We start from the raw sequence: 26,659 nt of genomic DNA, 5'->3' as shown, positions 1-26,659 counted from the left end.
TTCACATAACATAAAAAACAAGCAAACTTTAATTCATAATCTTTAAAATAAACAAGCAGCCCCCAAACACTCCATTAGACAAATTCAATCTTATTTACAGCATAGATGATCCAGATATACAGTATTTATGAATAAATCACACTGGTTACCAAGCAACAACTGATTTTATGCTGTATTTTGAGCTACTCCTTAAATGCACTGAAGCTTTCTGATATAAATTTTTGGTTATGAAATGCTACCAAATTCCACTACATAAGCCAACACATTTCAGATGACTCGGGCAGTGCAGTTCTTCTAACATCACCACATACAAGGTCTATGGGAACACACAAAGCATCACCATGCAAATGTAAGGGGAACAGTACATATCAGCAACATTAAAAGGAATGTTCCAGGTTCAATACAAGTTCAATAAAATAACAAATGCATTGCTACCAAGAATGTAATCCTGGTCATCTCTCAGCAGATTCTGTCAATAAGGCTTACCATATATTAACCCCATAATATTAAATTTTGTGGAGTCATATTTGTTGAACAAACACTTAAAAACATAAAAGTGATTGCATGGACCAAACAAAAAAGCACAGGTAACAAAAGGTAACAGTGCATTTAAAAGAGCTCACGCCATAATAAGAGCATGATGCAGCCATGATCCCATATGTCTGAATGTGTGTGGTTAGTCAGTTAAGGCTGTGCTTTGTGCTGGAGGAGATGTGGATATCTTCACCCTCTCCACGTTCATGACTAACAGAATGCCCACAGCTATCATGGCGACACTTCCTACAAGTGAAATGGTGTCGGACTACACTTCAGTAAGGAATGATCACTCCTCAAACGATATTCTCTCATTTAATATAATTAAATTACTATCATTTTTACAATTCTATAGGTACAGTATATAAACATTCAAAAAGTGCACTTGCAGAAAAATAAAGAGAAATTAAAATCACGTAACATATAGATGAAAACACATCGGTCTGTGATGTCACCGAGTGAAGGGCTGTGCTGGCCATCACCTCTAGATCTCTCCGTCATGGGTAACAACCGATAAAGAAACAAACTAAAAATGTGATTGTAAATAACGATCAGTTTGAATCGTCATCCAGTGGTAATTTATCTAAATACTTATTAGGTGCATGGTGGACGTTTTACTGACATTAAAAATAAGAGGGTGGATCTTATGAAGAAATGGGCCAAATTTTACTCCAAAATCAGAATATAAAACCTATCTGTGAAAAAAATTACCATTATTATTTTGCATTGTGCCATTTTCGTGATAAATGATAGCATTTCCCCTTTGCATTCTTATTAATGTAATGCAAAATAAAATATTGCCAGTATACATTATTATAGTAAATATTACCATGATGTGTAGTTACAAATTAAATAACATTTTGGAGTTACAAAAATGCTACTAAGAATGGAGGAACAAAATCTTAATGAATATAAAAATAGGTTTTATTTTCCTGATGCTTAATTTGTTTAATTTGGGATAAAATATGACCCAGATATATCTTGTCTGTGTTTCAAAATCTATTATGCTTCAAAAAAATGCATGATGATAAACCAAACATCTCTTTGTAAAATTAAAAATACATCTAAAATCTGGATAATTCCTAACTTATTCAACTAACATGAAAGTTGAAGGTCTATGGTAAGGACGACTGAGGGTAAGTTGTATGATAACCTTCAACCCGAGCCAAAGCAGGGCAGTCGTAAACATCTGATATGCTTCTGATAACACCAACAGATGTTTCGTGTTTCCTTCACCTCTTGTGCTTTCAACAGCTCTGGCAGCATAGAGATGTACATGTAGATACACCGCTAATGCATCAGGACATTTCAACATTCATGAAACGTAAATGTTTAGATCTAAAATAAATAACATGTATATGGGAAAACTAGCATGGGTGATTGTTCACATGCTAATCTGTTTTACAATAAAACAGTAGGGGGAACACATTCAAAATAACACCATTAAAAGTCAAATGTGTCAATGTATGAAATTCTTTAACAAATGTGCTGTTTGTAAAACTTAGGAAATGTCTACTTTTGTTGAATGGTTTGTTGAATAAGCCAGTCCAGTGTACTCTGTTAACCTTTCAATGAAGGGTGAAGATCACAGGATAAGTTAAAAAAAAGTCTATCAGTCAGGTCACCTCTACCGCCCATATCCCAGCACACCTCATATGGGCCGGGGAGATTGGTCCTAGGCCAGCAGTTTTATTTCTGAGCTCAGAGGTCAAAGGTTGCAGATGGACTTGATCCAGATGTGTCTGGGTGTGATGGGATCCGTGCATACCCAGAGACACCTGGAGTGAGAAAGAAAACAATAATACAGTCTCACACGGTTGACATCACTTTCATGTAAATCCCCAAAAGCGATCAACATTTTTATAAAACAAATGACTTGCATAAAATCATATCTGCATATTAAAGGGGACAATTCACAAGACTTTTTTAAGATGTCAAATAACTCTTTGGTCTGCTTAGAGTACATATGTGAAGTTTTAGTTTAAAATAATATATAGATAATGTTAAAATTGCCACTTTGTAGGTGTGTCCTTTTAAATGCAAATGAGCTGATCTCTGCACTAAATGGCAGTGGCGTGGTTGGATAGTTTTTACATGCTTGCAGAGAATAATTTACCAAAACTAAAGCTATGTTTACATTAATGCGTTTATCCTTTAAAACGCGTTACTTTTGCTACGTTTACGCCTTTCATTTACACTACACCACCGTTTTCGACCCTCATAAATGGATTCGTTCGCAAACGCTGCAGACCCTGTTTTAGTTTAAGAACTCCGAGGTTGCGCTGCAGTGTAAATGAACGTAGACGGAGTCTTATGTAAATGAACAGCTGATGTTAACGTGACAGCGCATCAAGTAAAAATTATTTTTATTCAGGTAAATGGAGGTTTGCAACGGAGGTTTTGCCAAAAATAGTAAACATCTACCAACCAGCTATTATAAACGCTATATCAGATTGTTTTAACATGTATCCTTATAAAACAGACATTATCTATATTCTATATTTATGTTTGAGTATTGTTGGGTCTGAAAATTGTTGTAATGTTGTTTATGTTTTGTTTAAATTTAGTTAGCTTATTACGAAAGATAGACTGTAATTTTAAACGCCATATAGGGCGTTGTGAAGGCCAATATGAAGGGAGAATTATAATGGGTCAGACATTATTTTCCAGTTTAATTTAAGGTTTGTTTGCTACTTTAAAATTAATTTTGTTTCATATAATGTCTCTTAATTTTAATCAATGTTTTGTTGATAAGTTTTGTGAATATAAATTAATAAAAACAATACAATCAACGTCATATTAACATTTAATGCTCGTTTAGCCGATTGCGCTTTTTGCTATTTCTGTGTTGCTAGCGGAGGACGTGCACGGACCTCGCACACTTTTAAAAATTAACGTCATATTAATTTTTAATTAATTGATCGCACACCGAACAGTGAAAGGTAAGGGAAGTTAAGTTATTTGGTGTTTTTCTGAAAAATACAGTCAGTTCGTACGAAAATTTTCAAATAGACTATAAGATCATAAATATGAACTGCGAACAATGAACTATTATAAATATAACAGCATGAAATGGCTGAAGAGGAACTCCCTACATTAAAGCAATAAGCATTTGCTAAAATTTATTTTTGCTTCAAGTTCGCTACTGTTTAGTACTGTTCACTTGAATGCTTCCTTTTTAAATCTTAAAGACCTTTCTGTTTGGTTTATAACATCAACATTAACCTATTAATTATATTAATATGTTGTAGGGGGGAGCTGAAGACTTTCCCAAACACATTTTTATAGGTTCAAAAATAGTGTCTGTTATAGTTGCCGGCAAAGGATCCAGGTATGAATTTTTGTCAATATCGCACACCCCTAGGCTACATAAACGCACAAAGGTAAGCTATTATTAGAGTAATAAGTTATTTTACACTTTTATGTGCATGCCCAGTTATGAGATTGTTCATGTTTCATGCGTTTATGGTCGTGTATAGTGTGGATGAAGATTCTTTTCAAAATGCCAGTATAAACGAGGATCGTTTTCATTTTAAAATGCCATTTTAAAATGCAAATGCTGTAATGTAAACAGGGCCTAAGTTACTGGGTTGATCTTTTTTCACATTTTCTAAATTGCTAGAAGCACTGGGAACCCAATTATAGCACTTAAACATGGAAAACAATCAGATTTTCATGAAATGTCCACTTTAAGCTAGGTACAAAGTGAATTTATGTGGATGAACTCACTGAGGGTTGTGTATGGATGGAGTCAGAACCGGTCAGGGCGTCTTGACCCCTAACAGTTACACTGCGGTTTGGTCTGTGCAGCAGAACCCCGGGGCTGTCGGAGCTGCCTCAGGGATGCATCGCCGTACTGGATCCCAGAACCCATCCGCTCCGGGTCCAACTCCCCTTTACATCAACAGACAGAACCACTACATTAAACTTGATTACTTAAACTTAATAATAGCTGGGCTTCATCAAAGCTTTAAAAGATATTTGGCCTTCGTTTACTTCTGCTATTGGGCAATCTAAATTATAAATGGCAGACATTAATAGCAAGTGTAAACATATTTTGGAACTGCATCACAATCGTATCACTAAAATCACATTTTGTAGTTACTTGACTAAAATATTTGAAATGTTACATTTCAGTATATTTGGTAGGCAACATTTTTGTTTGTCGTGAACACAAAGCATCACAAGATCAGTAAACCGATGGTAGGCGTGCCGTCTAAAGTTAACATTATAAAATTTAGAGACACACTGATCAGTACAAGCCATAAGGATGCATGTTAATACCAGGTTAAAATGGGGCATTAAACAGTTTTTTCTCACCTGATTCGATCTTGTTGAGAATGGTGCGGGCACATTTGAGAAAGCCTTCTTCTACGTTCTCTCCGGTTAAAGCACTCGTCTCCAAAAACATCAGCTCTGGATGAGGAAAACATTCAAATCACCAAATCATCAGATTATAGTGGTACAGCTTGTGTTTCATAAATGTTCATATGGATACCAGTTATCTTCAACAGTTTCATAAGGCTGTCGTTTCAAAACCATCATCAGCAGGAATCTAGTGATGTTATTTGGGACATGTGATGTTTCAGTCTACAGCAGATATAGCACTCCTGTGACCAATACCACCAGAAGAGCTTGTAAAAATGAGCTAACTCATAAAAAAACTCAAATTCTATCATGTTTAACACCAAACACAACCAATGGAAAATCCAAACTCTCTAAGCTGCAAATATGTTTAAGATATAATTATTCAAAGGAGCCATGTTTTAATGTTTGCGGTGCCACGGCCTACGTTTGCGCAGCCACGGCTCACGCTTGCGATGCCACAGCTTACCTCTGTCTTTTACTGAATGATACAAACAGTCTAGCATCCGTGTGTTGTTATACTTAACATCAGCACTCATGCATATGTTTGCGGTGGTCACGTCTTACGTTTGCGGTTGTCACGTCTTACGTTTGCGGTGGTCACGTCTTACGTTTGCGGTGGTCACGTCTTACGTTTGCGGTGGTCACGTCTTATGTTTGCGGCGCCAGTTCATTAGTTTGCGGCGCCACCTCATTAGTTTGCGGGGCCACATCATTCGTTTGCATTTGTGGTGCCACGTAATTTGTTTGCAGCGTCAGGTCATCCGTTTGCAGCGGCACCTCATTAGTTTGCATTTGCGCTGCCACGTCATTTGTTTGCGCCGCCACGTCATTCGTTTGTGGTGCCAGGTCATTCGTTTGCTGTGCCAGGTCATTCGTTTGCTGCGCCAGGTCATTCGTTTGCTGCGCCAGGTCATTCGTTTTAAATTGTGTTGCCACGTCATTTGTTTGCATTTGTGTTGCCACGTCATTCGTTTGTGGTACCAGGTCATTCGTTTGCTGCGCCACGTCATTTGTTTGCATTTGTGTTGCCACGTCATTCGTTTGCAGCACCACGTCATTCGTTTGCATTTGTGTTGCCACGTCATTCGTTTGTGGTGCCAGGTCATTTGTTTGCGGCGCCACGTCATTTGTTTGCATTTGTGGTGCCACGTCATTCATTTGCATTTGTGGTGCCACGTCATTCGTTTGCGGCGCCACGTCATTCGTTTGCGGCGCCACGTCATTCGTTTGCATTTGTGTTGCCACGTCATTCGTTTGTGGTGCCAGGTTATTCGTTTGCGGCGCCACGTCATTTGTTTGCATTTGTGGTGCCACGTCATTCATTTGCATTTGTGGTGCCAAGTCAGTCGTTTGCGGCGCCACGTCATTCGTTTGTGGTGCCAGGTCATTCGTTTGCGGCGCCACGTCATTTGTTTGCATTTGTGGTGCCACATCATTCATTTGCATTTGCAGCGCCACGTCATTTGTTTGCGGCGCCACGTCATTCTTTTGCATTTGTGTTGACACGTCATTCGTTTGTGGTGCCAGGTTATTCGTTTGCGCTCCACGTCATTTGTTTGCATTTGTGGTGCCACGTCATTCATTTGCATTTGTGGTGCCAGGTCATTCGTTTGCGGCGCCACGTCATTTGTTTGCATTTGTGGTGCCACATCATTTGTTTGTGGTGCCAGGTCATTCGTTTGCGGCGCCACGTCATTTGTTTGCAAAATAATGTAAAAGAATGCATCATGAACAAAATCTAATTTTTTCATTAATTGATTTCTCAGCTGTCAAATAAAAAATGTACTGTGGAAAATTTGGAACCTGTGATCTGTGATACTTCTATTTGTGAAATTCATGCTCACTTGAACTTCATCATACTACAACTCTGGGAATTTTCCAAGTCAATATTTGAGTTTCAGATATTCACCCATGGCCTTTCACCACACAACTTTCTTCAAGTCCAGGTGCAAGTTCTTTGGAATTCTGGGAAACCACGTTTAAAACCAAGAGAGAATAATATTGAAGAGTGACTCTAACCGTTCTCCTGGGCAAAGCGAGAAGCCTCCAGGAAAGTGACCTCACGATCTGCATCCAGATCCTTCTTATTTCCACACAGAATGATGACGATGTTGGGACTGGCCAGCGTCCGTGCATCCGTTAGCCAGTTAGTCAGAGCATTATAGGTCTCCCGACTAAACAAAGAGAAAGGTAATTATCAGCCATACAAATCATACTGTCGTAGTTGTAACATGTAACACTGACATTTACATTTATGTTTTTGGCAGATGGTTTTGTCCAATGAGACCTACAGCACAACCAAGACATACATGTCGTAAGTATTTGTGTTCTATTGGATCAAACCTATGACCTTTTGTGCTGTCAATGCAATGCTTTTACAATTGAGCTAAAGGAACATTTTAAAAATATTATAATAAAATCATGTTTGTAACCTATGAGAGAAAGCGAGTGAGGAAATACACGAGTCATAATGCAGTCCTTCGCATTTTCTTACTGTGTATACGTCACACTTCCTAAAAACTTGCTTTATGGTCTCCATGGCAACCGTAAGCCCGCGATCCAAGTTACAGGTGAACGGATGATGTTACAGTGTAAAGTGATGAATGTGGGTCTGACGGTTGCTAACAGATGACCCTATATTCAATCCATCAAACGCACACGCAGTCAAGCAATCGCACACAATCCATCACACTGTTCATTTTTCTCTTGCCGTGTCTGTGCTATGTACAGCAGACACTTTGTGTAATGGACTGAATCTCACTGGGTTGCTGCTTGCCAAAATATAATATTTTATTACCGAGCTGTCACTCTTTATCACTCCAGTCTCTTTCTTTATTACAATGACATCAGCATAGCAACCCAGAGCTACAAGCAAATATTGGTTTTAAAGCATAATTTTAAGAGATGATACAGGAATGTGGTCTTACCTTGTGATGTCATACACTAGAAGAGCCCCCGCTGCTCCACGATAGTAACTGCGGGTCACCGACCTATAAAACACAAGCAGTTACTGACCTCCACCGATCATATTCATCATGCAGCCATGACCATGAGAACATTTTAATAGACCAATCACAGGAAAAGTACCTAAAGCGCTCCTGTCCGGCCGTGTCCCAAATCTGCAGTTTCACTGTTTTGCCGCCAACGTTGACAACTCTGGAGCCAAATTCGACACCGATGGTGTGGTTGGAGTCCTGTTTGACTGTAAAAGATATTGTTTGGTTAGTAACCTGCACCAAAGATATTGCATATAAAACAAGATTGAGCACTCATTACTATCAACGGGGATAATGCAACACTCAATATGGCCAATTTTTAGTGTTTTAGGCATTGAGACTTCTATCTACATTTAATAGAAATTGTGATTGGTATTAGATTTTGAGACATGAATAAAAAGCTTAAACACCCTTATTCACATTTAAGTGCATGTAAAGCTACTCTCATTATCACAAAGATCTTAACATTCAATGTCCTCCTCTCTGTCTCTGGTGAATGCTGCGAGAACAAGAGGTCATTTTTTAATTAAAGTCATTGTTAAAGAGAGACATTAATAAGCTCTTACACTTGTTCTCTATGAACTGGTGAAGGAGGCATGATTTCCCAGTCCCAGCGCCGCCAATCACCAGGAACTTAAACAGGAAATCTGAAACCAAGAGAAAGAGAATCAATATCACGGTTGAGCTGTGCAGAGAACATCAAAGGCAGGTGGATCTCCTCTGTACCATACTAAAATCCATCTAAAACTAAAAAGTTTCCCTTTATTCTTTTGTAAAAAGAAGGTGCAGTGTGTAATTTTTAGAAGGATCTCTTGACAGAAATGCAAAATAATATACAAAACTATATTATCAAGGGTGTATAAAGATCTTTTTATAATGAACCATTATGTTTTGATTACCTTAGAATGAGACGTTTTTATCTACATACACCGAGGGTCCCCTTAAGTGGAAGACGCCATTTTGTGCCGCCATGTTTCTACAGAAGCCCTTAATGGACAAACTTTTTTTAAGTTGTCTCCAACGATGACATGTTTTTCCGGTGGCAACTACCATAGCTTCTCTATGTGTTTCAAAAGCAAGGGTTGAGCAGTGGACAGAGCCGTTGATCGCAACCTCACCACTAAATGCTGCTAAAATTTACACACTGCACCTTTAAACAACAGATGCATTTAAATGAATTGTTCACCAAAATTGTTTCACCCTATAATCTACTCACCCTCATGCCATCCCATAAAAAATGTCAAAATATGTATCCTAGATGTAACTGGGGCAGTACCCTTTAAAAAGATACACCTTTGTACTTAAAGAGTTTATAATAGTACCTCAGAGGTACATATTGGTACCCATAGGTGCATATCAATAGGGCTGGAACTAACGATTATTTTCATACTCGATTAATCTGGCAAAAACAAATCAGATTAATCGACTAATCAGATAAAAAGAAAATATTACTCAATTCTATAATTTTTCACTTATTATAGCTATACAAGACAGGAAATTTAGGGTATTCACGTGTAAAAGTGAACTTTCAAGTGTCAAGTGTAGAGTTTTACTAATATTCTTTTTTATTTTGATATTTTAAGTCTTTATGGATGTTCTGGTGAGGAAATGTTGCCACAGATTATTAAACTCATTTTAATGTTCAACTTTAGACCTTGATGAGAATTAAAGGGGACATTTCACAAGACTTTTTTAAGATGTAAAATAAATGTTTGGTGTTCTCAGAGTACATGTGTGAAGTTTTAGCTCAAAATACGTCACAGATAATTTATTATAGCATGTTAAAATTGCCACTTTGTAGGTAAAGCAAAAATATCTCCTTCTGACATCACAAGGGGAGCCAAATTTCAATGACCTGTTTTTTTTAAATGCTTGCAGAGAATGGTTTACAAAAACTAAGCTACTGGGTTGTTCTTTTTTACATTTTCTAGTTTGATACAAGCACTGGGGTCCCATGGCACTTAAAAGGATAGTTCACCCAAAAATGAAAATAATGCCATTAATGCGCATGTGCGAGACTAAAGTCACGTGACTGCAGTGACACAGATGACGTGTTATCCTCAGACATTTTTGCGAAGTTTTTTTTTTCAAACTTACAGTGTGCGTCTCCCTCAGACTGTAAACGAAGCCCGGGCGCACAAAAAAACAGCTGGGGCGCACCAGAGAACACGTCAGCCTCGTCGTACGTCATACGCGTCACTGCAGTCACGTGACTTTAGTCTCACGCACGCGCTTCACAACAGACGCGGAAGAGAAGACAATGCTGAATAAAGTCTTAATTTTTGTTATTCATTAATGACATTATTTTCATTTTTGGGTGAACTATCCCTTTAAACATGGATAAAATCAGATTTAACATTATTCGTTATTAACAAAATAAATAAGCCATTATGATATTAAAGTGATATACATGCATTATTACAGAAATAAAAACCTTGATTTTCCCCTTTACTTTAAACAGATGCTGGTAACACTTTATTATAATGTTCATTAATTAACATTAGTTAACTACATTAGTTAACATGAACTAATGATGAACTGCACTTGTGCAGCATTTATTAATCTTTATTAATGTTAATTTCAACAATTACTAATACTTTATTAAAATTTGGTTAACGTTAGTTAATGCACCGTGAACTAACATGAACAAACAATGAACAGCTTTATTTCTATTAACTAACATTAACAAAGATGAATAAATACTGTAACAAATGTATTGCTCATGGTTTGTTCATGTTAGTTAATACATTAACTAATGTTAAATCATGAACATTATAATAAAGTGTTACCCAGATGCTTAGTTTGTGGTTCAATACTATTTTTATGAAAACCCTAGAACAATTAAACAAATACAAACTCACACACTCAACATCAACCTGCACTAACAGTTTAAAAGTAGCCCAATTCAGAACTCAGAAAGGTAGAAGACCTGGCAACACTGTGGTCTGGGCAAACAGTGCCTTGCTTTTAAACAAGCTGGTTGCGTGGTAAGAAAAAGATGTGCCTAAAAAAGTGCAGCTCGCCCTGTATGAAGAAACAGCACTTGACTTAAATTATAAGCGCACAGTTCGCGCTGTATAAAGCAGCCGCGTGTTCGCGCTGTCCGACAGTGGTGCAGGAGCATATGACATCACAACTAATCGAAAACAACATTGATAATGAATTTCATTATTTTATTGATTAAGTGACTGAATTTTATTGATTAGTTGTTGCAGCCCTACATACCAGTACCTCAAAGATACATATTAGTATCTTACAGGTACATATTCGTACAGGTGCATATCTATACATCAGGGGTCTTCAACGTGGTGCCCGCAGGCACCAGGTAGACCGCACAAAGTCTGTGAGGCGCCCGCCAAAGCACATTCTATTAATAGTCTCAATTGTAATATTTATTTATTACATATGTTTTATGTTAGCTTGGCTTGGTTTATGTACACTGTAAAATGTTTCTGTTAATTTACGGCCAAATTTCAACATGATTTACCTGTTATTTTTAATAACTGCGCCTTACTGTTAATTTTAGGAGATATATGTAAAATAACATCTCATTTTTGTTATTTAACACTTCATTGTTAAATAACACCTCATTTTTGTTATTTAACACCTCATTGTTAAATAACGTCTTATTTTTGTTATTTAACACCTCAATGTTTTCTGCTCATACGCGAATGTCTTTGTTATCGTGGGTATAATAGTCTTTTTTTACCGTATTAAAACACTCCGGATTGTACTGGAGACGACATTTATTGAGTAACTGCGCTCCGAATCTGTGTGTGTCTCCTGTTCTTTTTGAAACCGGTGTAAATATCCGTATGACACGCAGCACGGCAGGCGCCACTTTTTTTGGCGGCACTATTTGAAATAACATGTTCATACTGTATTTTTTTGCATCCTGTGGAGTAACGTTAGCGTAGAAGGCGGCATTTTAACCAGCAACGAACACGGAGAACCATGTCGGAAGATCGCGGTCATTGACCAAAATCACAAAAATCAGGTGAGTTTAAAGAGTTTCTTGAAAGTCATGCATAGTTTTAATCATCTATCAGTGATGTTGATGTATACTAAACGCAACGAACTTACGGGGACTTACACCACACGAAATGAAGTAACTTAGCTAGTTAATAAGGCAAGGTGACTAGCAACATTTCGATAGTTTGTCCATTAATTTTAGAATGCGCTTATTTTAATGTCCATTTATGTATAGTACGATCCAAATCTATAAACAACTATAACGTTTCCCGTGGTCTGGTTTGTGTGGCATTATTGCCATGTGCACATCTGGTTAAAGCAGATTCATCCTGAAAATCAAACGGCTAATAAATGTATTTACTGATAGCTGTTTCTTATGCTAGATAGTTGGTCTAAAACTCTATTTAATGAATTCATGACAGTTGCTTGTCTTTGATGAATTATAGCTGTTTGGGCTACCAGACATGCAGTTGTGACTATTTTATATATATGTTTTATGCTATCAATGAGGTAAATCCAGCAAAAACAGTAGGCTACTGATCGGGCTAGTGCAGTATCTAGCTATGTTAACAGCTATTCACTTTATTGCATTGGCATAGTGCATCCTATTTTTATTTATTTATTTATTTTTTGCTGTTTTAATTATCATTGAGTTGTAGATCAATGTTTACATTTGTTTATTTCTTTATTTATTTTTATTACAGATGCTGATCACACTGCTGTTCAAGATATCCAAGGATTTATATCTCAGAACCAGGAGGAAATTTGAATGGTTTCTTACTTGCTTAATCCTGTTTCTCCATCTCTCATTCTATCTCTCATTCTATCTGTCTGTCTGTCTGTCTGTCTGTCTGTCTGTCTGTCTGTCTGTCTGTCTGTCTGTCTGTCTGTCTGTCTATCTATCTATCTATCTATCTATCTATCTATCTATCTATCTATCTATCTATCTATCTATCTATCTATCTATCTATCTATCTATCTATCTATCTATCTATCTATTTCTCATTCTGTCTCTGTCTGTCTGTCTGTCTGTCTGTCTGTCTGTCTGTCTGTCTGTCTGTCTGTCTGACTCAGTGGTAGTCTTACTCTTATGTCATTAATATTGTGTTTAATTTGTTCTATGTAGGGATATGCCATTGCAGCTAACCTTGAGAGTTCACTCTCTATACCTGCAACTCCTCGTCTGATACTTCTTGGTAAGTTGGTTGTAGATATGACAGTTGTCTTTAGTGTTGTATGTAGTGAATTCAATGGTATCAAACTAAACTGTATTCAAAATGAAAACTAAAACAGAAATTTCACAGTTAAAAAAATTCTGTTTCAGGAGAAACGAGAAGACGCTTCTAGCGCTGGATGCTCAGCCTTGAGGGCCAAATTTGCGAAGGGATCCAGTCCACCTTTGTGAGAGGGCTGGCGTCTTTTTTTCTGTTTTCACATCTTTAACCAAGAGCAGGCAGCCTGCACGCTTGAATTCATCCAGAGGTAAGATATTATCTGCTAACACCTACATTTTTTCTGGCCTAGCTGTGGCTCAAGCATGGTTTTAACAGGTCTGGTGATGGGACTTAGCAATTAACTTTGATTTTGAAAATCAGTTAGTGCATGTTGAGGATAGTTCATGTACATTTGTTGTCTTTGTTGTGCTGTTAGTCTGTGTGAATTACTCAATTTTTAACAAGTGTATAATGTTTCAGACACTTTGAGGGTATAAACCCAGAAAAAGGGACAAATGCTGCAAAGGGGGAGCAAGCTCATGGACTTTCAGTGGGATTTCATTTGAAAATGGTGAGTAAGATGTATACATTATACATTAGCTTTTGTTAGGTCAAGCCATAATTTTGGATTAAAAATGTAAAATTATGGAACTCATATCTCTCTCTCTCTCTCTCTCTCTCTCTCTCTCTCTCTCTCATATACAGACCCAAGACTTCGCAAAGGATCCTCATTGTGTGCTTTGAGAAAATGGTTAGTGGTCTAAGCAGTGACACTGTTTTTTTTATTTGTTTATTTTGTTTATTGTTCTTTATTGATGATGAGTTAAGTATCAGTTTGAATGTATTCATACATGTTGAATTTTAGTGGTTTAAGTAACACTATGTTTTGAGGGTCAGAAATTTTTATAATGAACAATGTATTTGGGTGTAAAATGAATTTGCTACTTTTTAAGCTATGAACATGAGAAAATGAGATTTGATTGTGATTAATCTGAGCCTATGTGTAACATTTTAAGTAAAATAAAATAATATCAACAAATAAAAGAAAAAAGTTTTGAGTAGACTATATAGTTTGTGGCTTTTCAATTTATATAAACATAACACAATAAAATAAATGTTGTGGTGCATGGGTATGAGCCCTTATTCAACACATTATGACATAATATTAGGGTATCTCGGTGAACGTGTGCGCTGTGCTTATGTTCTGAGGAAGCGGGGCGGATCCAGACCCGACAGACCGCAGGGGTCAGCTGCTGACCTGTGTGTGGCGAGCCATCCCAAAAGCTCTTTGTGTTGTGAGACCGCAGAGAAAGAGCCATTTGCATGTGTGGGAATGAGATAACTCAAACATAACGGGCGAAACAGTGGAGAGATTCAGCATTACAGGAGGATTGGTGGAAAAGATGGATACGCATGGAACTTTTACTGCAAGTAGGCAAATGAATGGATTATTACAAAACAATATGTAAAGTGCCAGAAAATACAGTAAGCTTGTATGCAGTATTAAAAAACTAAATGAAATTATAAGCTAAAGTGTCAACTTATGTAATGTGAACTCCCCTTTCACTTGAGCAATAGCAGGAACCTGCAGGATCTCTTAAACCTTAATGAAATGAAATTTCTATTTCTAATCGAATTACTTTAGTCTCCTTAAAGGATTTTAAATGCCAAGATTCTCAATGCATTCTAAGAAACTCAATGAATTCTGGGATGGCCTTCTCAATAAAGACTACATGTAATGCTGCTAAAACGAGGTATCTTAATAGACAGAGTAATGATCCTGCCTACCTTTTGTTATTTCCTTCAAGTAAGGTAGGCAGCTCAATAGGTTTTAGAACAACGCAGTCACAAATAATCTGTCACAGACTTGCATAACTTTCTATGAATTTCCAATGAAAAAATGAAAAGCACAAACACTCCAAGGTAATGTTTAGGTATAGTGTACCCTATTAAATAAAGTGGTCTGTATTGCGTCTCATTAAATAAAGTAGTCTATTTTGAGTTCTAGTGCATACAAAGGTCTATACTGTGTCATAATAATGAAGTGGTCCAGTCTTAGAAAGTCTGCTAGGTACATGCTGCTCACATAAATCATGTACTTTTTTGCAGATATTTGTAAATGTAATTTCTTTTCCTTTTTCTTACAAAATCACAGAAGACAAGATTAACTCAGATTAACTCGGGTCTCTATTACCCTTGTCAGCCTTTACACAACTTGATGGTCCTCTCTGCTGTTCTACATGGTCTGTCTTTGAACCCATTACCTTGAGATTGTTGCTGGTTTGAAATCTACTAGCTGCCCTCAGGATGTGATTCCCACACACTTCTTGAATCTGATTAGACCATTAGCATCGCGCTAAAAAATTTTTTTCCTATGTTACATCAGCAAAGTCCTTGATTATTACTCCAGAATGAGAGTATAGGTTCTAGCCATATGTGCCTAGAAAATCACAACTTTTAATTTTCCGTCGGTCTCATTACACGATGAACTACAGAAGAGTCAATTTTTAAATAGGAAAAATATCAAAACTCTTTGGTTATTTTTTAGCGCAATGCTAATAATAAGATTCAATGGATTGTGCTAAGCTATGCTAAAAGTGCCAGCGCAAAACCCGGAGATCAGCTGAATGGATTTCAAAAAGGAAAGAATCAAATGTTCAACTCTAGGGGAGCCGGAAAATTAGCACACTTTGTTAAAAAAAAGTGGTGTCCCTTTAAACATGCTTCTGTTTTGCCACTTCTTAAAAAAACTGATTTGCATCCCACACTTTTGAGTAATTTTTTAGTAATAACCTTTCTCTCAAAAATTTTAATCTTGGTAGACCTTAGCTCCACATTTGATCACAACATTCTATTATCACGTCTTGAAGCAAGTGTGGGCTTTCAGGGTATGGTACTCCAGTGGTTTTGCTCTTATCTAACAAATAGTAAGTTACTCTGTCTGCCTTGGGCACCATTTTCCTCTGTTAAACAGTTAAGTTCTGGTGTCCCCCAGGGATCTATTCTTGGCCCGGTACTGTTCAATTTATACGCTACCTCTGGGTTTTCATCTATATGCTGATGACACAAATCTATTTGCCTATAAAGCGTGACAACTTGCCTTTAAGCCTTTATTAGACTGTTTAGATGAACTGAAACTCTGGCTTACTAGTAATTTATTAAGTCTTAATAAAGCAAGTATGTTTGAATCAAATGATCACAGTTCTCCTGATGTTGATCTTGATACTCTGTTACCTTTAATAGCCAGTTGCATTACCCCTCGTTCAGACAGCCAACGACAAGCAGTAGCAGAGCGACGCGATCTCATTCATTTCAATGGAAACCTGGCGACTTCCGGCGACACGAGCGACAGTGACCGTTGGCGACCGTATGGGTGTGTCCAGCGACGCGAGAAAGTTAAGAAAAGTTTAACTTTATGCAAATGTCGAGCGACTTTCGGGAGCGACTACCAATAAGAACGAAGCAGTGGAGTTCACGTCATCCTTCTCTCGTCAGTTACTGGAGTGGACTCATTTGTTTATCACAAGCAGATTTAGAAACGCCTCATTGAAAGAGACAAGCGACACACAGCGATAATGTCGCTGGCTGTCTGAACGAGGGGTTAGAAATCTGGGAGTTTTGCTTGTCTTAAATTTGATAAGCAGATAGTTTCCATCAACTTTGTCTTATAGTAAAGAGTAAGCCCTTTTTGTCTGGTAAGAATCTTGAAACTGCCATGCATGCATTTGTATCATCTTGACTCAACTATTGTAACTCTTTGTACATTGGTGCCTCTCAGACTTGCACCTCACGCTTACAGTTAGTTCAAAATGCTGTCGCCCGGCTCTTTAAAGGAAAGCATAAAAGTATCCACATTACACCAGTTCTGAATTCGCTTCATTAATTACATGTTAAAGTGCAAAATTGATTTTTAAAATTTTGTTATTTGTTTTTAAGTATTTGTGGAACCAGACACCACAGTATATCTGAACTACTGCATCCGTCGTCTTCTCAGTCTAGATCACTCAGATCTAGGGACTGATTTATTATATGCTCCTAGAACCAAAAAAAGGGTTGATCGCGCTTTTGTGGTCATCGTTATCAAGTTATGAAATAGCCTTCCAGCCTACATAAATCCACCCAAACTTTGTCAATTTTTCCTTGGCCTTCAATATCTTTTGATTCATATTGATATTATTATCTTTTGTTACAAGCCTTTTTAGGTTTTTAATTATTAATTCATTTTTTTAATCTTCATTTTAATTTGTTTTCTCCATTTGTTTTGTCTTTTTTTAACCTTGTAAAGCACTTTGGTCAATTTCCATGGTTTTTAAATGTGCTATATAAATAAAGTTGTATTGTATTGTATTGAAGACCTTTATTAACCCCTTGGAGCCGTGTGGATTACATCTGTAAAAAATGAATGCACCTTTTGGGGGGATTAAAGTCAGAAGTTGTTCCCTGATCCCTATATTCTACCATTATAAAGCTTGGAAGAGCAAGCACATTTACTAAAATAACTATGAATGTGTTTGTCTGAAAAAATGATGGACATATGTTTTTTTGGACTGCTTGAGGGTGAGTAAATCATGGGGTAATTTCTATAACTGGCTGGAGCTGGAGTATCCCTTTAATATCACTTTCCATTTCAAAACAAAAGGAAGTGAAAGGACATTAAAAGGCAGATCCTGTAGTTTCGTTCAGGTTTAATAGGGTAAAGCTTTATTAAATGTTTAGCACTAGACTAGTGAACAATAAGATAAGCAAACACTCTAAAAAAACAAACGGTGCTATATAGAACCAAAACTGTTGCTTTGGATCGTAATCATAGAAGAACCGTTTTTAGTGCCATATAGCACCGGTGAAGCACCAGTGAAGCACCTGTGTAGAACCATATAGGGGCCATATAGAACCACTATAGCACCAAATATAGTTCTACATAGCACTATATGGTTCTACACAGGTGCTTCACTGGTGCTTCACCGGTGCTATATGGCACTAAAAACGGTTCTTCTATGATTACGAGCAAAGAACCACTTTTGGTGCTATATAGCACCGTTTGTTTTTAGAGTGAAGGCCAAAGAAAACTAATATACAGCAGTATGTCTGCAATCAACGAAAATCCATAACATAAGGCCACAGAAATATAGCTTAAGAGAGAAAATCTATATTTTAAATAAAGATATGAACCTAAATGTTCAGATGGTTAAATGCGCAATTACAGTCCTAAATATAACGTTCCAAGATTTGTAATAAAAATACTAGGATGTGCAATAAAAGTGAATATAAATCTTTTATTTAGTGGCTATACACTTTGATCTGTTAGTGGAATAGCTAAATAAAAGTAAATCTGGATGTCACACATGACAGATGCTACAGTGAAGTCATATTAGGACAAGAAAAACTTGGCATACAAAGCCCTGAACAAGTGACTGCCTGTTATTAACTTTGCCCCTGGAGATTAGATTAAATTGGCTAAAGATATCAATTGGCTACTGAAGAGCCATTACAGTGGCAGGGCAAGATGGTCATTCATTTTCTATTGGCATGGATAGTGATTTTCAGGCCAAGAACAATGAAATAGACACAGCAGAGGGTTGAAGGAGAAAAAGGATAAGAGTGTGTGTGTGTGGGGGGGGGATTTGCAACCTGAAACTAGTATTCACATTAAGTCCATTAATATTTTATCATCTACAGCACAAACACACATCAGTCAAGGATATAGACCCAAGACACAGAGTGCAACAATACAGAGACAAAAGATCTGAAGTCATCAGCCAATGATTCGTAATGACACTGCCTACATATTTTTAAAGCATGTGTGAAACAATAAAGGATTCAAACAGTAGAAAGCTGCAATGTCCTCAATACGTTTACGTACAAGTTAGAAATAAAACAAATAACAGGCATATTTAATCTATGTTTGTGTGATATTGCATGATAAGTGAACATGACCTCGGTAGGGTGTTTTTTTTTTTTTTTTTTGAGAGGCGATATATTGCCAATGAATTTTCAGCTGATCGCAATTGCCTCATTTCTGTCTACTGTCTTTCTCGGAAGAGTGGCACGTGCAGCTCAGGGTCCACATGTGCGTGCACACACAGAGAGAGAGCATTACTTGAGCTGAAATTTCGTGTTTTTCTGTTGAATACATTTAGTTTGAAAGAATAAATACGACTGGAATTGGTTTCAAAGCTACAACCCACCTCTCAGACGTGAATGAGAAGTGAGAAGAGGAAATTAACGTAAACGAGCCGGCATGTCTACTCTGTTCAAAACAGAGGCAATTAAAAAGAGAGCTATACAAATACAAATTCATCTGAAACATAACCATAACATCCAGAGTTTAGATCTGAGGAAATGCTATTAAAAACGTAGCTGCGCAAAATGGCGCATACTTACAGATCAGAGTAACACTCAACTGAAGCAATAAACTCTGGGATTAACGGGCCGTTATAACGTTAACTATAACGTTAATTAAAACGATAACTATATTAGCGTCCACACCACAGGACGACAACAATACATTTATGCTAATTTGCTTACGTGTGCAGATGTCCTCAACATGCTTGGGTGATTCTTGGAATTTAAACTTATGAGGTGTCATCATGAAACATTTTGATAAAAAAATAAATACAAAGTAAGAATATCAAAATAAGAAGCATACAGTTACAAACATCTCTTCACGTACTATTTTGCACATGATTTCAAATAACATCATACAAACCAATTTTGTTGTTTTTCCACATTTAAGGGGAAAATTTTCATTACCGCAATGTGTCCATGACTGGATTTGGGTTCTTTGACATGGAAATATTTATAATAAAAAAAAATCTAAAAAATAAAAAGCTTCAGTGCATGTTATACTAAACATATACAGTAATATAATATATATATATGTAGTAATATAAAGAAACATGTAGTATTTGGTGATCATTGGTACATGTAGAGACAACAATAAGGAATATAAATGTGTCCAAGACCAATTTTCTTGTCCTCCGCATCAATTTTCAATCATTGTTTAAGCCATCAAGGAACTAACATTTAAAAAAAATTGTTGGAAGGGACATAATTGACTGTGACTCTCAAGATGGCTACCAGGTAAGCAGTTCTTATTTATCTCCAGATAAAAATTTAATTTTTGTTTGTCATAGTAACTAGACAACTTTTTAGTTCTCATTACTGAAACATGAGTCTGTAAATGCATATATTTAATGTAATATCATGTTCCGGTAATGACAATATTTGATAATGATATTCTAAAAAAATGTAAATAATTCTATAGGAATTTTTTAAAATCCTCTAAAAATAATGGTTATAGAAAGTTCAGACCTTAATCTTATATATGCAAAAAAAAAAAAATTGGCTTCAAGGGCTTAAAAAAATCTGATGCTGGACACCTAAGTCTGGATTTCGTGAGAATCACCCGCTTTAACCCTAAACAGTAAATCTAGTATTTTGTGTAATCTAATATCTTACAATTTGGCGTAGTCAATGTAGTACAATAAAAAGCATTACATAGTTAATTTCACAGCGCTTGTATACCTGAGGTCATTTTATGTTAAGCAATGAGTTCTCCACCGTGTCATGTGTCATTTTTAATGCGCGTGCACTTGAAGTTCAAATAGATTTAATTGGCTATCAATAGTTTATCGTTCATCAGTTGGGGAAAAAAAATCACCCAGATAGTGATCCCAACGATATCGTTCATTGGATCTTTATCGTTATAGTTGTGGTGTGAACTCCACTTTTCTCTTTAATATTAAACGATTTAAAAAAAAAATAATTATAATCATAGTAATCGTTATAATGTGAACGGCCCTTTACAATGAACAATGACTATTAGAAAAAATAAACTTTTAATAAATAAACTTTTTTAATAATGACTATTAAAAATTGAAATGCATATTTTATTATACACTGCTCAAAAAAATAAAGGGAACACTTAAACAACATGATGTAACTCCAAGTCAATCACACTTTCCACTTAGGAAGCAACATTGATTGACAATCAATTTCACATGCTGTTTTGCAAATGTAATAGATAACCGGTGGAAATTATAGGCAATTAGCAAGACACCCCCAATAAAGGAGTGGTTCTGCAGGTTTTGCCACAGACCACTTCTCAGTTCCTATGCTTCCTGGCTGATGATTTGGTCACTTTTGAATGCTGGCGGTGCTTTCACTCCATTGGTAGCATTAGACAGAGTCTACAACCCACACAAATGGCTCAGGAAATGCAACTTATCCAGGACGGCACATCAATGCGAGCTGTGGCAAAAAGGTTTGCTGTGCCTGTCAGCGTAGTGTCCAGAGCATGGAGGGGCTACCAGGAGACAGGCCAGTACATCCGGAGATGTGGAGGAGGGCGTAGGAGGGCAACAACCCAGCAGCAGGATCGCCACCTTTGTGCAAGGAGGAGCACGGCCAGAGCCCTGAAAAATCACCTCCAGCAGGCCACAAATGTGCATGTGTCTGCTCAAACGGTCAGAAACAGACTCCATGAGGGTGGTATGAGGGACCGACGTCCACAGGTGGGGGTTGTGCTTACAGCCCAACACCGTGCAGGACGTTTGGCACTTTCCAGATAACACCAAGACTGGCAAATTCACTAATGGCGCCCTGTGCTCTTCACAGATGCAAGCAGGTTCACACTGAGCACGTAACAGATGTGACAGAGTCTGGAGATGCCATGGAGAACATTCTGCTGCCTGCAACATCCTTTAGCATGACTGGTTTGGCAGTAGGTCAGTAATGGTGTGTGGTGGCATTTCTTTGTGGGGCCACACAGCCCTCCATGTGCTTGACAGAGGTAGCCTGGTAAACATTAGGTATGGAGATGAGATTCTCAGACCCCTTGTGAGACCATATGCTGGTGCGGTTGGCCCTGGGTTCCTCCTAATGCAAGACAATGCTAGACCTCATGTGGCTGGAGTGTGTCAGGAGTTCCTGCAAGAGGAAGACATTGATGCTATGGATTGGCCCGCCTATTTCCAAGACCTGAATCCAATTGAGCACATCTGGGACATCATCCACCAACATCATGTTGCATCACAGACTGTCAAGGAGTTGGAGGATGCTTTAGTCCAGGTCTGGGAGGAGATCCCTCAGGAGGCCATTCGCCACCTCATAAGGAGCATGCACAGGTGTTGTAGGGAGGTCATACCGGCATGTGAAGGCCACACACACTACTGAACCTCTTTTTGACTTGTTTTAAGGACATTACATCAAAGTTGGATCAGCCTGTAGTGTGGTTTTTCACTTAAATTTTGAGTGTGACTTAAAATCGAGTACATTGCTCATTTCATTGATCATTGACGTGCCCCTTTCACGTTTAATGTATAAAAAAAATACGGAGGGTGGGGAAGGCTAATTTACTGGTCGCACATGTGCGACTGGATGTAAAATTCAGTCGCACACTCTCAAATTTTTGGTCGCAGTCTGGAGCCCTGTACTGGCCTAAACACATAATACTATTCAGTCCCTCCAGAAAAACGCGATTGTGCGATCGCGCGATATATTGCATTATCAGCCAAAGTCCACATATTTATGCGGGGCTGCATTTTTTCCAAATATGACGCACTTTCGCCGCATTAATTACATATTTCCGCACAAAAAATATACGGGGCTTGCATGATTTCATAATCTACGCATTTTCGTAGCAAAAAGTCACATATATATTAGCAGAAAGTTGAAAAATGTTGCATTTACTTCCCAAAAGCGCAGCCGTGTCCTCTATTGCCATGGGAACGTTATGAAGTGACGTGATTATGTGACGTGAACATCATTGCAGCTTTTGCAAGTTTCCGCAGTTTTTGCAAGTTCCGCAATTTTCGCAAAAATTGCAGAAATAGCCTGCATATTCCATCGCATTTTTTGAGAAAATGTGCCGCAAAATCGAGGATTTTTGCCCGCAACAATCACAAAAAAACTCGACGTTTTTCGGGAAGGACTGACTATTGAGTTTTTGCAGATCCAAGTAAAGGTCTAAGGATACCTAATTTTTGTACACGTACACTAACCTAGCCACATAGTCGTACACACGCCTACACCAGCATCCGATGCATGTGCATTGTGACAAATTGCATTACCTCTCCTTGCCTACATACTACACACATCTGTATGTGCATGCACAACCTGCACGTACAAAGTGCAATTACAAAAATCTGGCGGTGCGCGTACAGCGCGTACAGCGCGCACTATTCTGATCACTAAATTTTTATCATGAGCACTGTAAATTGACTCTCGTGTGCACGTATAAAGTGAAGTATACCTAAGGCTTTAAACGATGATCTTTTTGACAGTATTATTATGTGTTTGTGCACTCAAAAACACAAAGGTAAAACGTTTTCGTTTTTTACTACATCGCTGTCATGTACTGTTAACGTAGCCTAAGATGGCAATGCAACCGTTAATACATTTTAAGGAATGATAGCATTTTCTTATCAGAAACAAGTAACATGCACAAATGAATTATAGCCTACATAATAAGACCAGTATTGCGTACTCATGAGATTAAACATGGTCAATTTGTTTCTAACAGATGCAGGATATTGCATAACGCCCCAGATACTGTACTGATCTTTATAAGGTCAAATAGAAAAATTATCAGCAGCTTGACACTCTAGTACATGGGTCTTCAACCGGGGGTCCGCGGCCCCCAGGGGGTCCGCGACGGAACTGCAGGGGGTCCGCCAAATGATGTTTGACCACAAGCTATTTTTTGCTAAAAACGTTAAATCTATGTACAAAAAAAAAAACGTTACATGTCCCCTTTAAGATGTGCACGTGCGTGGCCGCGAAGGTGCGCGTTCAGTTTAGCAAGCGGACCAAAATATAATATCTGAAGATTATAAATGTACACTCAGAAAGCAGCAGAAGAGACAGAAAAGGCATCATAAAACAGGTAAATCTTATAGGCATGTGTGTCTTTCTTTCAGAAAGTTATATCAGAATCAGTGCGACATTGTCTCATCTAAGTTATATTTCTGAACTTGGACGGCTGTTTCACGCGGTTCAGATTTAAAGCGCTAACTCAACAGGCAAATGACACCACACCGCGTCTGCATTATAAACTTCGACAAAACTATCGCTCGATTTAAAAAATGTATGAAACGCGCCCCATGATGGTGCTTTGTGCAAGATTCATAGTCAGGTTGAAATCCGCCTCTCAAAAAGTTGCCCCAAAGAGATGCGCGCGGACTCAATGCATGTCGTCTCCTGAGTCTGATATGAAGCTATGCAGAAAATAAACCTGCGTTACTCAAACTCGTGACAATGACGATATACGAGAAAGGCAACAAACCTCTAAATTATAAAGTAGCACAACCTCTATCCCCACAAGAATAGAGAGTCTTTGTGCCATTCACCATGATCAGTCATCTTTATAAACTGAAAGCCCAGGTTCAGGTAAATTCACAGTAAAATGAAAATCTATTACACTGCTAATAATACCTTAAAATAATATTATATTATTATTATTATTATTATTATTATTATTATTATTATTATATGTATATTTTTATTATTATTATTATATTCATATAAAAACTAAATCTACTTTAACAAAAAAAATTATGTTTGTACAACAACAGCATAATAGTGCCAATGTACTGTCTTAATATAGTATGGCTGTGTGACAATATGGTTTGTTTCTTTTTATAAAACAGTTCCAGTCCTTGATTCTGATTGGTCAGTAATTGTACTTTACTCCACTTTGCATTGTGCCTAATATGAAAAGGCAGCCTCTTGTACCTTACTGATTACTTAAATATCAGTTTTACACATTAAGTATCAGGGGGTCCCTGCTCCATGCCTCTCTCATCTAAGGGGTCCCTGACCCAAAAAACGTTGAAGACCCCTGCTCTAGTAGGCATCACTTAATAAAATCGCATTCAACTAAAAATACCCTTGTCAGTGTGATCAATGTCAATCAAAACAAGTGTTGCAGGGTTGAAGACTGTAAAAGTGAAACAGCACAGACACAGTTCACGTGCAGATGTACGATGCTGATACAGGCTCTGCGTCACTGTAAACGGAAGTTGCATCCACAATTGCATTTAACAAAAAATAAAATACAAAACCTATCCTGATAAACTCATGGTTTATAAAGTTGATGTTTAGTAAGGCAGGAGATGAATTACAGACCAGAACTATGCAAACATTCCAATAAAAGAGTATTTAGAGTGCTGACAGCAATTATTAAAGAAGATAAAACCTAAAAGCTATTATTTATTTTAACACTTGTACCTTTTATAGGCACATATATATTATTTTTATGATCATCAGCATAAGTAACAGTTAACGTTCCACAAGCTCAAACATGTGCAGATGCCTTGACAGGCCCATTAATAAACACAGCCTGTACACACACCACAGTAACAGACGTGGTTTTAAAGGTATATGATGATATAATTATAAAACCGCTTAAAAAGTAATCCAAGTTTGGCCATTATCCGTCTGCTTGATGATGAAGGCGATGCAGCACGCGCTCACAAGAACGCGCCTGTCCTCGCTAGCATTAGCGCTAATAATAACAACCCAATGAAATGCTTATTACCGTATGTCTCTGACATGTCGCTCCCGCCGATGATAAAACTCAAGTGGCTGTTTTGTCTCCCTCGAATACACTATAATGTTTGCTGCGGTTTTGTTTGTAAATAATGCTGGAAACCGCTGCTGCTAACGCCACTCACTATTTCCTGCTTTTACAACACGGACCTGCTCGTGCACGGCGTGCGCGTCACTGAGGTTGATGTCATGACGCAAATGAAACCATGTGGGTGATAAAACCTGTCAAGTATGTCAAAATCATACTAACCTCAAAATGTTTCAGTGTCCGTGTTCAAATAACAAAATTAAAATTACACTTTTTGTTTGTGATTTTAGCATTTTGATTTTATTTTATCCCTCACTAAAATGTAAAAAAATAAAATTATAAAAATTAAATTAAATTCTCACTAAAATTAAGTAAACTTTAGCCTTTACTATATTCAATTGTAGAACATTATAAGAATTAATGTGCAATGTTTATTCAAAAACTAAACACTAAAAACTAGTATATTTTCAGATTTGTGTCATTTTAAGTGAGGACTATTTATTATAATGGTCATTTAATCTTTTTTATTATTATTATTATTTCTAGTGACTACAGAAATTGATGAAATTAAATAATACGTCCAATTACGTTTACTGTTTTATTTATTGTTAACTCCACATTTTAGTGTTTAATGTAATCGATGGATTCAAAATTGTGTTTAGTGGGGAGTTTTATTGATGAAATTAATTGATTAATTGTTGTTATTGTTGAACTAAAGTGCTCATGATCATTTTACAGGGAATTGTTTTTTTATGAAATTTGTGTATGTTAGACTTTTTAGAGAAATTGTTTACTCAAGGACTACAGATGGAAATTAGCTAAATCTGGTGCAAAGCATCTTCTCTCTATTTGAGAGTATTGTCCTTGACAAATAAATGAATAAAAAAAAATGTACTACTGAAAAATCCATCTTAAACCAGCATAAGCTGGTGAGCTGGTTTTAGCTGGTCTCCCAGCTTGTTTTTTGCTGGTGTAGCAAGCTGGTCTAGCTGTGTTTT

General features: G+C 37.3%; 1 protein-coding gene and 1 long non-coding RNA gene across 2 annotated transcripts; one reads left to right on the top strand and one right to left on the bottom strand.

Annotated features, from left to right (window-relative positions):
• rab4b (RAB4B, member RAS oncogene family) lies at positions 1–25,813 on the bottom strand. Its single transcript, XM_073862560.1, has 8 exons — positions 25,623–25,813; positions 8,465–8,545; positions 7,990–8,104; positions 7,830–7,892; positions 6,922–7,076; positions 4,855–4,950; positions 4,268–4,428; positions 1–2,322 (listed from the first exon to the last, which is right to left on the bottom strand). The coding sequence occupies exons 1-7, from the start codon at positions 25,636–25,638 to the stop codon at positions 4,313–4,315; spliced, it is 642 nt and encodes a 213-aa protein (XP_073718661.1). The 5' UTR covers positions 25,639–25,813; the 3' UTR covers positions 1–2,322; positions 4,268–4,312.
• On the top strand, positions 11,334–14,091 carry LOC129421533 (uncharacterized). Its single transcript, XR_012367573.1, has 6 exons — positions 11,334–11,895; positions 12,575–12,642; positions 12,997–13,066; positions 13,195–13,352; positions 13,565–13,655; positions 13,790–14,091. It is a non-coding gene; the product is annotated as an uncharacterized lncRNA (long non-coding RNA).
• Positions 25,814–26,659: the final 846 nt, after the last annotated feature.

Source organism: Misgurnus anguillicaudatus, chromosome 24 (assembly GCF_027580225.2).
Source record: "Misgurnus anguillicaudatus chromosome 24, ASM2758022v2, whole genome shotgun sequence".
NCBI lineage: Eukaryota > Metazoa > Chordata > Actinopteri > Cypriniformes > Cobitidae > Misgurnus > Misgurnus anguillicaudatus.
This window is presented reverse-complemented; position numbering and strand designations above follow the sequence as displayed.